This window comes from Cynara cardunculus (genome assembly GCF_001531365.2).
Source record: "Cynara cardunculus var. scolymus isolate 2C chromosome LG 10, CcrdV1, whole genome shotgun sequence".
Taxonomy (NCBI): Eukaryota; Viridiplantae; Streptophyta; class Magnoliopsida; order Asterales; family Asteraceae; genus Cynara; species Cynara cardunculus.
This window is the reverse complement of record NC_037537.1, coordinates 21,330,924-21,347,257: the sequence shown is the minus strand read 5'-3', so window position 1 is coordinate 21,347,257 and position 16,334 is coordinate 21,330,924. Positions and strand designations below refer to the sequence as shown.

Below are 16,334 nucleotides of genomic sequence, written 5' to 3'. Positions count from 1 at the left end.
CATATGTTCTAATTATAACCTATCAATCCAATTAAAACCGACTGACTATCATCGAATTGGATATTATAACTGGAGCATGTTAGATCCAAAATTTCAACATCCAAATTAGATTGGTTGGTCTAAACTTTGTTGAATTAATTTTGACTTGAAAAATAGTATCCGATTTATGTTTTTACAAGAGAGAGAAATAGTCATAGATTTGATGTTTGACCTTCGAATGGGTATGGGGTTACTTCTTCCCTCCATCTCCATTAACGATAAAACCTTCCTCTGTAAAACCCTAGTTTTTCCCAAACCCTCTTCCAGAACCCTAACAGCTACAAAATCCCAATTCTCACGTTCGACCAAAACTCCTTCTCTTTCTGTATACTTCTCCCGTGGCAAAACGAACTCTGACAAAGAAGATACAGTCCAATTTGATGATCTCCGACAAAACTGGAACCTCAAAAGGAGTTTGTTTGAGAAACTCAAAGATAAAGACTCGGACCCTGTTCGGATTCTTGAAGAGGATGGAGATTGGAGCAAAGAACTCTTCTGGGCTGTTGTTGGATTCCTCAATCAAACCTCCAGATCGAACCAGGTTCTCCAGGTGAAGTTTCGCATAATTTGAATGTTATTCTTTTGTATTTGAAAGTTTTCTGTTGGATGAGATTTTGAAATCGAATGGAGGCAAGAAAGGTTAAGCTTCTATTTTGGTTTTTAGTTCATGCTTTGAAATGTTGCACACCAGGTGTTTGATAAATGGAAGAGTAAGGATGATTCACGAGTTAGCGAATTCAATTATCAGAGAATCATAAGATTCTTGGTTGAGGAGGGATTAGTTGAAGATGCAGTATTGTCCTTAAAAGAGATGAAGAATGTTCAGAATCTGCAGGCTTCATCAGAGATTTATGATTCAATCATCCATGGATTCATCGAAAAAGGGAGATTCGAAGATGCATTGCTTTATCTTAAAGAGATGGAAGATCTCGAAGTGAAGCCACATACGTCGACCTATAATGGGCTGATCAAAGCCTATGCGAAGAACGGTTTGTATGACGATATGGCAACATGTGTGAAGAGAATGGAATCGAATGGGTGTATCCCTGATCAATCTACTTATAATTTGCTGATCAGAGAGTTTTCGGTTGCTGGATTGATCAATATGATGGAAAAAACGCATCGAATTGTGATCTCAAAAAAGATGGATGTTGAAGCTTCGACAATGGTGGCAATGCTCGAGGTGTATAGTAACTTTGGACTTTGGGATAAGATGGAGAAGGTTTATAAAAGGATTTTGAGGTTAAGACCAAAAGTTTACCTGCAAGATGATTTGATTCGAAAAGTGGCTGCTGTTTATATGGAAAACTGTATGTTTTCTAAGTTGGATGATATGGGTATCAATCTTTATTCCAAAACAGGCAACACCCACATCGTGTGGTGTTTACGAATGCTTTCCCACGCTCGTCTTTTGAGCCGAACTGGAATGGAGTCGGTGGGCCGAGAGATGGATTACAAGAAAGTTCAGTGGAGTGTGTCGGTTGCAAACATTATGTTGTTTGGATATGCAAAAATGAAAGATTTCGAACGTTTGAAAGTTGTGCTAGCGGAAATGAGAGCTCGAGGTGTGAAACCTGACATTGTTACATGCGGGATCTTGTGGGATGCACACGGGTTCGGGTTTGATGGGGTTGGTGAATTGGATTCTTGGAGAAAGATGGGGTTTTTTGGGGATCTTGTGGAGTTTAAAACTGACCCTTTGGTTCTTGATGCTTTTGGAAAGGGGGGTTTTCTTAGAACTGTTGCAGAACTTGACCATAGAAGGAGCAAAGTTTGGACTTATGAGCATCTTATCGAGTTGGTCGAACAGCACCGACATAAAAACTGATGACGGGTATGATTTGCTGAAACGATTGAACGCGAGTCTTGTTAGCAAATTGGTGTTTTGTTTGGATCATGATCGTGTCAGTATATGATTGTATGTATAAATGTAATTCATATACTATCGAGTATGAAGACTTCACAAAAACCTATGTTTATGGCTTCAATGGTATCAGAGTGAAGATCTACCATTCTAGGGGTTCAATACTTTAGTACAATCAGTTAAACTTAGACCATTTCTCTTCATTAGATGTTGTAGACCTTGATTCTCTCCTAGCCATGGCTTACCCTTCTTAGGGCTCGACATTCTAGACTGATATGTTACTTGAACCATTTTTCCTTAATATACGTTTAACCGACAAAATATCAAACCCTTAAAACCCATTGATCGAGAACTCTTGATACACACCCGAAGAAAAAATGACTTGGAATAAAAGGTCAAAACCAATAGTATTATCCGACGTACAAAAAGAGAGAATTCAAAGTGTACATTCCACCACCATGTATCAACAATCGTAACACGAAAAAACCCAAATCCAAACCTTTGCTGCTCTTTTGGTTTTGGCTCCAATATATAACCTTATAGTTGAATACACAACGATGATCTCATGAGTAACTTACAAAACCGGCAAAATGAAAAATGTCGCATACTCCTCTCGCTAACTTGCAGCCTCAAATAATCACTCTCTCAACACTCTGTATTGCCAACACCCTTAACAGAATGATTGATCTCTCATGCATAATTGAATAATTTTCGGCAATTGAACAAGTAATCGGAGAGGAAAGAGAAGGTCGATCACCCGTGAGTTTTGAAACTGTGTCAAGTGCTTAATTTTGATCGGGGGTTAAGAAGATTGTACTGCCAGCCTCTGTAGATGCTCGAAGAACACTTGAAGGTTCACGTCATCCGTGAAGATAACATCCATTCCAGCAGCCACTTCGTTATTGTAGGTTGCTGATGGGTTCAACTTGGCCAACAAGAATCTAGCCTGCTCGCCATAAAACAACGTATCAGTCAAACCTAAGATGAGAATGCGTTTATGAAAGCATACAAATACAATACTCGTTGATGTCCTTGTGCGTTTTCCATTTGGTACGCAAACAGGACTGGATGGGGCAGGACAAGACAAGTGAGAGCGAGATAGGCGGGTGAAAGAATTCTGGAAACTTTTAAAGTTTTACTCCGACATGGGAAAGTTTAGTAATTTACCAGATTTTGTGTGATTGTTAACTATAGGATCCCATGGGATAAGTCGAGATGCATGCAAGCTGGTCTAGACACCCATAGTTCCCAAAAAAAAAACTAGAGCAATATATCATGTCATTTGGTCTAGTGAACTCTTAGTCATGAAGACATGAACCATAACTGGTGTAGAGGATGTAAAAATCATATAAGGTAACCACAAGGGTGGTGCCTGATTGGTTTGAGCTTGGCTTCAAAGATCAAAAGTACCAGGAGGTCCCAAGTTCAAATCCAAGGAGAAATAAAAATCCCCTTGTGGCCACGGAGGTTCAAATGCGGTGACTCCAGGATATCTGCTAAGCAGGTGGTCGCCCTGGGATTAATCGGCTCGCATAGCGGGTTGGATATCCAGGTTAATAAAAAAAATCATATAAGGTACATTTTGATGGAGATAAAAAAAAAATGATGCAATAATGACCTGAGAACCATGTTGATCGCACACCACCAATCTTGGGACAGGAAAACGGTCCCGTATGATCAGTTCAGCATCATCATGTGGAGCTTGCAGCAACTGTGCAAATGCCTATGAAGAGAAATAAGAACTCATCATATTACGAGGTTACATGCATATATGAAGATTATATATATACAGGGGCAGGTCCCGTTAGGAACCCAAAATTGATTAGGAACCCAAGAACCATCCACAGCGCAACACGTGGCATATTCATCAGGAATATGAACGTGTTATTGACGAATATTTATCCTTAAGAAGGACATGTGGGGCGCTATTGGCGGTTCCTGGGTTCCTAATGCAACTTTCCTCTCTCTCTCTCTCTCTCTCTCTCTCTCTATATATATATATATATACACACACACACACATATGTATGTAGGAACGAATCTTATACGATGAATAATATGGGCTATAAATTTCATTCAAGTTGATCTTTCAAGAATTATACAAAAAAATGAAGAATGAAATCAAGTAAAACATACTAGATGTTCTGGCTGATTCTGGTAACCCATGTTCCTCCACTGAGCTATCGTCATGCCATGGAAAATAACAACACTAAAGTACGAATCTAGTAAAAGGATTCGATCAGCTGAAATGGATGCCACATCAAGCAATGCCGGTGAAGGCAGGGAGTTAAATGAATATGATATTAATGAAGGTTGAATCATGACGGTGGCATTTGTTATACTCTCTCGGTTTAGCATCATGCGAAAATAAGCAGTTTCATCAGGACTATTATTGAACACCTGCCAGAAAAGGGCAAACATAAAATGAGATGGGTGAAACAGTTATCAAAATTAAAGGGTACAAGAACGGTAAGGTAGTAATATTGCACGTGGGTATAGATGAAAGTTTTACCTGCACGAATTGTGATCTCCGAAGATTGAACATAAACTGGGGGAACAATGAGAAACTTGGGTTTAAAGAAAACGAGGATGGATCATCTTTTCGGTAATCGCCAAATTTAGAACACAGACGAATGAGATTTCTATCTAACCACCTTGTTGCATCAAATGTTTCCTGAAATTATCAATAACCAATCAACCGCCAACTAAAAAACAATCACGAAAAGAAATAAAAAAAGGGAAACGCTACACGATCAATCATGAAAATTGCTGCATTCCTACCTCCATCTCCATTTTATAAGAAGTTAATCTAGCCATTACTACAGCAGCAGCCTCTTGATCAAAACCTTGCATCAATTCCTGTGAAAAACATCTTTCAGTTGGTATGATTTCAATCTTAAACCATATAACTGGAGTTATCGAAATGGATATGCTATAATGCTCCCTCCGTCCCAAAATAGATGCCCAAAATGAAAAAGGCACACTGTTTTAGAAATATGTAATTGCTACATTTTTTAATTAACTAAATTACAAATTTACCCTTAATAATAGGAGTAATGAATTTCTCCATCTCAAAATTATGGGTAGAACCGGAAAGTAGGCACTTGCTAAAGTGGAGGCTTATTTTGGGACAAACTAAAATAGAAATATGGAACCTTACTTTCGACACTTCACAAAAGACAAGGGTTAGAACAAACAAAATTAATTTGAAAAATGCATGTTAGAAGATGGACACTCTAATGATAGTTTTCAAGTTACAATAAAAATATAAAATGCATTTGCATATTTATAGAAAGTTCTCCAAATTGTTATTGTTCTACTAATATTTAATAACATATTATGTTGTTAGTACTATGTAACATATTCATATGTAATTTGATCATCACGGGTCACAGTGCTTTGACCAAGTTGACCCAACCATGCAATAATTTTTCCAGGTTGATGAACGGAACAGATTTTTAATTGTCGTTTCCTAGTAAGGTTGTAAACAGACCAGATGCGATCATGTCTGCATCCGCTTTATCATATGTGCATGCGGATATTATCCATGTTTTAGTGGAAAAGGTTTCAAATATACGTGTTGCATAATATTTGATGAAATTATACGAGTAATGAATAACCATTAGTTATACAAAATACATTGCATAATGAGCGATGTCTATAAATTTTGTTTATTTTTCATGCTTGCTTAGCAAATGACTAAAACATATCTCCATGTATTTTTTCTCATATTATTGTTTAATATAACGGAATATATTATCAGTTACATACTAATATACTACACGAAAAGATATTAAGCCGTTGGATATTTCTGCAGAATTACTCTAAAAGGAGTAACAAACGATGAATGAGGGTTTTACTATTTTACCTCCGAAACAACGGCACTCTCGACCCATCTTCTAGTAATAGTAGTAACTCGCATTTTTGATTGCCCATCAACGCTCTGGTAACTGCGTCAAAATTCATGAGCCGTAAATTTCAATTACACAAGCATTGTGCTCTCTCTATATTTGAATATTGAAACTATATGTGAAAGATGTACCGTACAAGTATGCATCCCACAAAAAAAAATCCAACCGATTTGGTTGGAAAGACAAGTATATGATCTTAAGCAGACAAGTATATAACACCACAGTATATAGTATAGTGCAAAAGAGACTAAAATGCACTTTCTCTTAAAACACCGTAATCTATTTTTAATATGTAAAGAATCCTATAATTTGTCCACTTCGGGTGCGGTTGGTACACCGAACTAAGTCAGAACAGAACAGGGATCATTGTTCCATATTTGACGACTTCTATGTGGAACAGACAGGAATAGAGTGGGACAAAGTGGAACAGGCGTGATCCACCCCCACCCCATTGAACAAGGTAGAAAAGTTATAAACAACTCATTAGGGGTAAATTGGTCATTTTACTGTCATGTCTTATCAAATGCTGAATAGTTGTCCTGTCCTGTTTTATGTTGTCCTGTCTGGGTACCAAACATCCTTCAGGAATCGAACACCCGTCTTAATAGAGTGATTGACGTTTTGAACTATTGTATTTAGCTTCTTATTGCAAACTAACCACCATCTTATGAAAATGCCAAAAACACAACACTTAACATACAAGGACAAGCAACTGTTGAGAGATTGTGAGAAATGCAGAAAAGAACATCTTACTTGTCACTTTTAAGCCTACAATCGCTGCAAAAGATGGTGTTTTTTTTGCATTTTACAAGAACAATGATTTGTTGGCAATGGACAACCTAGTACAATGGCCCGAAGAAAGTCACTCACACCTAGTTAAATACTTTTAGTATGGATGAATCGACTCAGTATGCCAAATGACCATTTTCATTGAACTTTATTTTAACTTCTCGAGAAGAAAAAGACAAACCAAGTCTCTATTTTACCTCGTAACAGTCTGTATATACAACTGTGGATTCAAATTGCCAGAAGGGTCTTTGTCACTTGATGATATATCAAAGAAAACGGTCAAGCAAGTATCTTTGTCCAGTCCACACAACTTCCAAGCGGTCGTATTCCCTTGTCCAATTGTTGTGCTCGCAACAGAAGGTCCTTTCTGCAATGGAGGTATCAGTAAACAGGATTTCAGAGAGCAAACTAATCATCAAAAAACTAAAAAATGGTTTTAATCAATGATCAATTTCTACTTCAAACTAAGATTTAGTAAATGACCTTGTCCAAGGATGTGCAAGGTCCGATGATCCCCTGAATCTTAATGTCCTTCGAACAGTTTATTTCAAGCGTGCCACTGGAAGTAATAAACTAGTGATGAGTTTCAAAAAGATACAAAATCATGATATATAATTGGCCTCGGGATAAATAAGCATGATTAACAAGAGACATAGGATTACAGCAAAACAAACCCTGCCCCTTCTACAAATGTTAACAGCTAAAGCAAAGCCTTGGCGCAAGAAACTAATTTAGGAGCCTTTTAGTTCAATATAATGCAGATAAAAGAGACAACTCCAATACGTACTGAGCACCTATTATGGCAGTTCATATATATCCCAAGGCCTTAGAGCATCAACAACATATTCTTAATTTCTCTAAATTGAGAACCAAAAGTCAAAATCTTTAAAAAGAATTACATTTAACATTAACATATTATTTTACAGATTTCAACATCCATTATATTGTTAAAATATTTTATAAAAATTTATAATCCCAATACACTTTTTAATAAGAATTTATATAAAATAATAATAATTCAATATCATTGGTGGAAATGAATAAAAAATTAATTTCTCTCTCCACATATCAAGTTTTAGAGAATTCTCTAAACTTGGAGCTTTCTCTAGTTTTCTCTATTTTAGAGAACAATATAGATAATTTGTTGGAGCAAAATCGAGAATAAAAACCTTATTCTCTATTTTAGAGAATCTGTTGGAGATGCTCTTTGTACCTAAGTTCATTCTAACCGTTTTCTTTTTTATGATTCAAAATATTATAATTACAATGTACTGCATCTTATTATTCTAACTGCAGGATTCACAGAAAAAAATATGCATCTATAATATAATAGAAAATCCAAATGCCTACAGAAAAAGAAGAACCTGAAATGCTGAGACAGGATACCATTGTATCTCCTTCGTATGCATTAATATATTCAGAAACTAAATAAATGACCCATAGAAAGTCTAGTAATATGATTGTGGATTTTCAAGGGACTCTAACAGGCTGTTTGTTGGTTTTCTGTTAAGTCCTATATGGATATAGTTGTTGTATGGATTAATTTGTCTGTATGGATTGGAAGGTTTTTGTTTGGAAGGAGCATGGTTTTTGGAAGGGGCAGGTCTAGAAAAAGCTTGGCTTTCTGCATAAAGCTCCCCCGTGGAAGCTTACTGAATAAGCCACTTTCTATCTCATTTAAGCCACTACCAAATAGTCATGTATAGCTGGCCAAATAAGCTAGGAGCCCCATTAAGCTCATTAAGTTGCTAACAAACATCCCCTAACAGAAGAAAGAACGGTCACACCAAGTGTCTAGGGTTGATATAGCTTTTGCATGTCATAAACAACATCAATGAAGAAAGTGCCAACCAGCATCAATTAAGGCATTAGAAAAAAATGCAACCTTAATCATCAAGCATGACAATACTCACTTATGGGCAAGGCCAAGAGACTCTTCCCCCTTCTCAAAAACACGCTTGAATGAGTCCTTGAAAACTGAATGACCGAAACTTTCAGCTAGAACAACGAGACCACCAGTTCTTTCAATGATGACCTTCATCTCTGCAACCCCAACCTAAGAATATAAAAACTCCATTAGTTTACCAAGGTCGGAGTGCACCATGAAAAGAAGTGAAGCCACCGCCAACGTCTAATAGAAAATCAAGCAACAAAGTTATGTACAGGGAACATGAAAAGTAAAGAGTTGCAAGTTACTACATATTTAACATAGTTTATAGTACATGAATTGAAGAAAAGGTTTTGATAGAAACAAAAGTATCTATACTCAAAAGAGTTCTAAGGGGTTGTTTCGTTGGTTTTCCATTAAGTCCTGTATGGATAAAGTTGTTTGTGTGGATTAATCTGTCTATATAGATTGGGAAGATGTTTTACTTTTTTCATAGATGGAAGAAGCACGTCTTTTACTTGGGATGGTCAGGTTTGTAAAAAACTTGGCTTTCTGCATAATAAGCCACTTTCTATATCATTAAGCCACTGCCTAACAGACATTTATAGCTAACCGAATAAGCTGTGAGTCCCATTAAGCTCATTAAGCTGCTAACTAACAATCCCAAATTTTATTAGTTACTCATCCCGAGATCAAGAACTGCTGACACCCTAATGTGGGTAGCCTCCCTGCATTAATTCAGTTCTAAATACCTCGCGTGGAACAAAATAAAAAGACAATGTACCAACTACCAAGAGAAGAGTTCAACTACGGATCGGTAATAAGAAAAAACAATGATGAAAGTGATAAATTCTTTTACAGAGAGATTAACTGACCTTCTAAATCTATGAACAGTTGCAGACATTGGAGAAATAGAACCACCATCATATGTCTAAACTTCAAACAGCTAAAAGGCTAGGTGCAGAAAGAATAGCAAAATTTAGATAATGAGAGTTGTACCTGGTCAAGTGCAGAAGCAAAAAGGTCCAAAACATGACCCTGACTGACCATCTGCTTTGCAAGTTCCTCGTAAAACTGAACTGCCTTTCTAAAATATGGTGCTGCATCTTTGTCCAGATCTTTATGTGAACGAACCGGATCTGATAGATCTTTAGATATAATCTGAAAACCAAAAGGTGATGAAGCTTAGATTCTTTGGGAAGTGGAAACATAAAAGAACGATAGGATCGGATCTTCATAACCATCAAACACCAAAACTGAACTCAAGTATATATATAAATGCTTACAGTTACAGAGTTCATTAATTTTATCAACCAATTTTCACAAGACCTGATAAAAGGACAAATATTTACAGGCATGACATTCAATCAAGTGTTTGAAAGAGACAGATCTGACAACCTACAATGCCAACTTTTTGATGGGATACATTTGCTATTATTTTACGGTTAAATTGCAACTGGTTCCAGAGAGTACAGATAAAAGACGAAGAAAGTGTTGTAATTTATTCAAAATAAAAGGTGGCAGGTCATGTCATGCTATACGAGTGAGATTGCCAATCGCCATTGGTCACACTGAAAGTTTGTATATGAAGTAAAAGGTAGAATTTTAGGGAACTTTGTTAGCTTTGTTCTAAACCTAAAGTTAAAAGCTAACTTGACAACTATGACATTTAATTATGTACATGGAGTCATGGAGTTATGACATAAAACCCGTTAATCCTAAAACTTTGTCTACATAGGCATGTACTGAACAAGGTGTCATTCTAATCTCAAAGAGATTTGTTACAATTATACGATTACCACAAACAATGACACAATCAGTAGCATAGATAAATTTTAAAAAGAAATGCAACCATGAAAAGAATGGCGTTTTCTAGAGCCAAATTGCAAAATGCAAGTTCCAATGAAAAACCATTTGCCATAAGAAAATGCTGAAACATATGCCCTCATCTTAGTTCCATGACTATGACCATATAACCCTGCTTGTTCTTTAAAAGATCAGGGAAAAATGGCAACACAATGCAGCCTCTGGGAAAATAATAACTACAACTAATATAAATTAGAAATCAAAAGAATCACTACACTATACTAACTGAACAAACCGCAGTCATAAACAGCATTTGCAACTAAAATCTTGTAGTACTTAATTGCAGGAGACATTGCCAAAGAACTTACCGAACCAGGGCCTTCTGTGCACGGACCGCCAACTAACGCAACCATTCGAGCACCAGTACCAGGCAAGCAAGCCCCAAGCAAACCTGCTGCAACACTCAGTGCCACCCCAGTACACCTTAATGATCGATTACCAGGTGCAACCGGCCATTGATCTGTGCCTAGTTCCTCCAAAAGCTGAATTATCACTTCAATAAGCATCAAATTGCAATGAATTGTTTGAATCTAAATCAATGTCATAATAAACTCACCGAATGGATAATGTATGCACCCTCAGAAGCAGGCAATAAGAACCTTGAAACACCAGAGTTAGGAAACCCCCCACCTTGTATTGCCCCTTTCTGAAACCCCTGCCCTGGCACACCACCAACTCTCCGGCCACCGGCAAAACCTCCACCACCTAACCCCAATTGATCCAAAACCTGATCTTTGGTCATCTCTTTTGATCCTCTAAAGACATAAACCTTAGACATATCAGCATACCCTAATTCATGAACCTGAACCTGCGTCCCAAAGGAAACAAAACCCACCAAAGCGTTTTCCGGCAAGAATTCAAGCGCTTGTTGTAACGCCGATTTGGCAAACCCCAGTTCCTCCTCGATCATGCAGGTATCGAGCACGAATACGTAGACAGGTGGAGGAAGTGTGTGATGAACATCGTGAGTGGGGAGAGTGTATTCGATTGTGGTGTATTGAGGGTAAAGTTCAGCGGGGACGTTAGTTTCAGAGATACCGGAGAAGTGGTGAGGGAAGTGATTGCGTTGAAAGCAGAGTGGGCAGATCCAGATGAGGGCGGAGAAGTCGACGCGGCAGAAGGGGTTGAGGACGGCGGAGCAGGTCTTACATCGGAGAGGTGCGTAAGGGTTGGTCGGAATGTGTGGATGAGGGCGGATCGGAGAGATCGAGGCGGCGATTGGGATCACACACTTGCTGGCTTCAACTTTTGTACGTGGCCAGGCGTTCCAGGTCATACGAACTCCGTCGATTCCTTCTGGATCCGTATTCGCCATCTCCGTCGACATCTTGTCTGCCAAAATGAAAGCTTTTTTGTGGGGGTTTTGGATGAAATTTGATTTGCGACCCCTTTGGGGAAGATGGTGAAAAGGGGTCACTGAAAATGGCGAGAATTGTAAGAATTTGGAGTCAAAACGGAGAGAGGAGTAAGGGGCGACTATTGTTTTGTGAGCTTATTATGAACTACTGTACAATGGTGGATGGAGTCTGAATCAATGATCGATCATGTCCCAAACAATGAAAATTATTGATTTTCTTTTTTCTTGAAAATTCTTTTTTTAGTGTTTGGATCAACATGTATCCGTCTTAATGACTTGTTTCTTTACCTTTTAATAATTTTATTAGCATGCATCATCTAAATCGTTGAGAAATAAATTTTATTTGACAAAAAAAAAATATGTTTCTCTGAATGATTTTGTATCTTGGGTCTTTGACCATTCAGCATCATAATTTTATTATAAACAATTATATTTCATTTTACACTGTATCATAAGAGTCTCTTAATCATTTTGTATCAAATAATTCAATAACCGCCAAAGAGCCCCTAAGGTCTTATTTGGTTTTTTTAACTCTTATTAGCCTTTTATGTCTTATTCCTTAAGAGGTAGGGTTATTTGGACTGTTTGTTTTTTTCAATTTTTCAAAGGCACTTATATCTTATTATTCTCTTATTCTGGTAAGAGGTAAACCAACATCTTATTGTTCTCGAAATCTTTAGCAACGACATTTCTCAATCGATTAACCTTAATCGATCATTTCTCTCAATTGATCATTAACAGATTGATCCTCACATCTCTCAATTGGTGTATTTTAATAGGATTTAAACGTGTTAAATACCATTAATGACATATTTTCGTTTAAGTAATTTAAATATAAATTTCGTGATGATGATGAATAAATATGTGAAATCGTATAAATTTATTTATAAGTTCAAAATTGTAATTTTCTATTTGGTAAAATAGACAATTTAAACAAATTTAGACAATCAGTTTACAAAAATAGACAGTCTTATTTATTCAGATTTCAGACTTTACCACCTCTTATTAATCATAAGTGAAATAAAACTTCATACTTCAGCACATCTTAAAAAACAAACGTCACCTAAGACTCTTTGTGCTATTAAGTTTTGTAAAGTTTTATAAAAAAAATCTTGATTCAAAATTTTAAAAAACATATAATAAACTATTGTTATTTGATTTGATTGTTTTTAATTCCAAGTCATGTTTATGCGAGCTACAAAAGTTACTAACCAACATGAATATAACAGTTACTAGTGAATATAATTACTGAAGAAATAACATAAACATATTATTAATCAATTACAACCAAAGACTTTTAAACCTATAGTCAGCTTAATAATTTGATGTTGTATATATTTATAACTGAGTATTCAAATTTAGAACGAAAAAGCAAAACATAATACCTAACGTTGTAACACGTGAGTATGCATATCTGTTGGTCCCGAAAGGGTCTACAAGATAAGAAACAGTTTGTAGAAGGGGGGGGGATGAATACAAACACAATGTTTTCAAATTTAAAATATATATTGATAGAAAAAATCAATACAAATTTTACAAGACTGTTTGCGGAAAGATAAGGTAAAGAAAAACTTATCTAAACAATCTTTGGTTACACATGAAACTATAGCAAACACAGAAAAGAGAATGCTATATGATAGATCATTTACTTAAGCTAGAGGATGCTTGAAGTAAGAATTAGGTTGAAGAGTGATGCGCGCACTCTGCAAAGAGAATAAACACTTCTATTTATACCCAGTGCATTAAATGAACATTTAATGCAATATGGTAGGTTTAGAGTGTGTGTCAAGCCTTAAAAGGAAGATTTGTCCTTTGCTACAGTGAATAGTACAAAAGCACTATTCTTGAGCAGACATCCTTGCCTAAAGTTGGTGGACAAATAGTCGACTAATCGGCTCTATACCATACTAACTTTTGCAAGGGTATGGGTTTGTCCTTTGTGTGCAAAATGACAAGACAACAACTATCGTGCTAAGCAAGCTTCTTTTGATCGCTGAATGTTGGGATGACCTGGAGGTCTCATCATCATTCGTTGAAGCTAGAGCAGTCTTCACACATATGTAGACAGGTTTTGTAATCACTGAATACCGCTTCAGATCACGTACTCGCCAGTCTCTAATCTTCAGTTTCAGTCTTCAACGTTCGCTGAAGGTTCTTTGGTGTGAGTGTTGTCTTCTTGAAGTATTGTTGTCTCTGATGAATTTACAAAGCAAGTTCTTCAGCGATCACTGAACATACTCAGTGATGATCGCTGGAACTAAAAATACAGAAACACAAATACAACGTGAAAGAAAAAAATGGATTATCATCAAATCACTGAGAAAGATGATCAACAATATCATCATGCCGGATTTTGAACGGATATGGATGATGATATAATACTGAATGTAGTTATGCATATATCATATTCGTAATATAAACCTGTCAAGTACAACGATTGGAAACATGCACTAGTGATATTAGACGACACTGTGTATAGATGTATTCTTGTGATGCACGTATTGGTTTTATGCATCATTGTTGCCACTACGAGCATCCCACCACCTGACCTCACACACGTTGTCAGACAATTTCATGCATAACATACTTATAAAAAATATATATATAAAAACGTATGACACGAGAAGTTGTAAAGCATATATAAACCAAAATGAAGTTGGTAGTCACTTAATTCGTGTTGAGTGGTTATTATGACCATCTATGTGACATCTGAGCTCGTGTCACTTGCCTCACGTGACCTTCGCAACAGTTCAAACATTGCATGCATAATCATATTTGTGAGATTGACTAGACGACCTCCTCGGTCGTGTCAACGTCATCATTCATGATTTGTTCTTCACAAACAATATCATTTTGGCCAAACTAACTTGTTTATAAGCCAATTTACTTAATTCTTTTTGCATTATGACGGTACTACACGTGCATAACCACCTTTTAGCGTACTCAAACTTCAATTAGACCAACATAACAAGCCTTACTAATGCATTTATTGCCGTAATCATTCCACAACCACTTAAATGTGCAGTTCTCACCATTCATGTGGTTTTATGGCCTCATTTTTTGTCACGAAAAGCAACAACATGTTTTTTGCCGGAAGTGAGGGGGAAACTGGAATAACACTGCATATTCGATAAGAAAAAGCAGCAACACTGACACCATAAATACATATGCATCACAGATGCATATATGTGTTATTTGTTGTTAAACTCGTCATTTTGATATCTTGAAAAATTAATGTAGCAAATGTTTAATCTTCCACGTCTTATTTAATTTGTGATTACTAATGATTGTAGACATGCACTTGCCAATTTATATTCTAATTCTTTTAGTAACCGTGAGTATGCGGACCAACCTATGTGCACCGACTAATCCTCCTGACCACAAATAATAATATGGAGTCATTGAAGGTGAACCTCTAGGGCTACAGGGGCTCTGGTGGCGCTTGATTTCAAGCCTGGAGAATAGGCCTGTAAACGAACCAAGCGGGGTCATGTTCATGTTCGTTCATTTAAGTTAACCGAACAAACGAACGAACATGAACATTAAACAAACAAAAATTTAGGTGTTCGTCCATTTAGAAAGTAGGCGTGTTCGTGTTCATTCATGTTTGTTCGTTAAGATGTTAAACAAACATAAAAGAACGTAAACGAATGAACATAAACAAACATAAATAAAGTAATAGACTAAAGTTTAAATAAAGGTCCAAGTTGAATTAGCCCAAAAATGACTTTAACTCTTTATGGGTCAAGTTTCAAGATTTTAGAATTTCCTTGTATGTAAATAAAAGTTTATATAAATATATTTACATATTAAACGAATATTCATGAACATTATCTATCATCTCTATATAAACGCTAACTTAGCAAGAAGACGCAAGTTGTAATGATAAAACGACACGTCTTACCGTGGCCTCTTGGTATGGGCTCCGGGAGGAGGAGATGTAAGAAAAATCACCAACTTGACCCTTAACCCAAGTATTCAGATCGACATGAGAGTCCCACTACTGCCTGTTCCCCAATCAGCGTATTTTTTTTGTTTTACGCGCCCGTAGTCATCTATTATCCCGGGAGGCCACAAATGACTCTTTATTGATATCGACACATCTAACAAATGTTTGGGAGTTCATCTATGCAATCATTGATCGAGGCGTTCGTAGTGACTGAGGGGCCGAAGGATGAACGGACATTCACGAACATAAATGAACGAACGTTCACGAACGTAAGTGAACGAACGAGACCTTTGTTCATGCTCGTTTATCTAAACGAACAAAAATAACTTGTTCATGTTCGTTCATTTATTAAATAAATGAACATAAACGAACTTCCCGCCGAATGGTTCACTAATAGTTCGTTTACAGGGCTACCGTATACAAACAATTATACTTGGTACCAACGTTTCTCGGTTGGTACTAGTTTTGTACCAATTTCAAGTTACATATATGAATGAAAACTTGTCATTTAGTTCAACTTTTGAGTCTACGGCCGATACATATCCCATTTAAGGGTTTTAATTGCATTATAAAACTTGCAAACATTCAAATATCCAAATTAAAAAGTCGGTGATATAAAACTTAAAAATCAATAATTATGCTTCATAAATAATTAATTTAACTAATAAATAA

General features: G+C 36.5%; 2 protein-coding genes across 2 annotated transcripts; one reads left to right on the top strand and one right to left on the bottom strand.

Annotated features, from left to right (window-relative positions):
* Nucleotides 1–214: 214 nt before the first annotated feature.
* On the top strand, nt 215–2,090 carry LOC112519499 (pentatricopeptide repeat-containing protein At4g14190, chloroplastic). Its single transcript, XM_025127652.1, has 2 exons — nt 215–589; nt 731–2,090. Exons 1-2 carry the CDS (start codon nt 218–220, stop codon nt 1,865–1,867), a joined length of 1,509 nt encoding a protein of 502 aa, XP_024983420.1. The 5' UTR covers nt 215–217; the 3' UTR covers nt 1,868–2,090.
* Nucleotides 2,091–2,281: 191 nt separating this feature from the next.
* LOC112519187 (protein transport protein SEC23-like) lies at nt 2,282–11,683 on the bottom strand. Its single transcript, XM_025127182.1, has 12 exons — nt 10,913–11,683; nt 10,665–10,838; nt 9,490–9,651; nt 8,516–8,658; nt 7,086–7,161; nt 6,800–6,969; nt 5,771–5,852; nt 4,684–4,761; nt 4,415–4,576; nt 4,039–4,302; nt 3,522–3,626; nt 2,282–2,849 (listed from the first exon to the last, which is right to left on the bottom strand). The coding sequence occupies exons 1-12, from the start codon at nt 11,681–11,683 to the stop codon at nt 2,706–2,708; spliced, it is 2,331 nt and encodes a 776-aa protein (XP_024982950.1). The 3' UTR covers nt 2,282–2,705.
* Between the last annotated feature and the right edge of the window lie 4,651 nt (nt 11,684–16,334).

What these genes read in the sequence shown, in the direction of transcription:
- LOC112519499 (XM_025127652.1), top strand. Translation starts at nt 218, where the DNA reads ATGGGTATGGGGTTACTTCTTCCCTCCATCTCCATTAACGATAAAACC. An exon ending in GATCGAACCAGGTTCTCCAG is followed by an intron (nt 590 to 730) that starts GTGAAGTTTCGC and finishes GTTGCACACCAG; the next exon opens with GTGTTTGATAAATGGAAGAG.
- LOC112519187 (XM_025127182.1), bottom strand. Translation starts at nt 11,683, where the DNA reads ATGTCGACGGAGATGGCGAATACGGATCCAGAAGGAATCGACGGAGTT. An exon ending in AGAGTGCCGTTGTTTCGGAG is followed by an intron (nt 4,762 to 5,770) that starts GTAAAATAGTAA and finishes TGTTTTTCACAG; the next exon opens with GAATTGATGCAAGGTTTTGA. An exon ending in CTTATAAAATGGAGATGGAG is followed by an intron (nt 4,577 to 4,683) that starts GTAGGAATGCAG and finishes TGATAATTTCAG; the next exon opens with GAAACATTTGATGCAACAAG.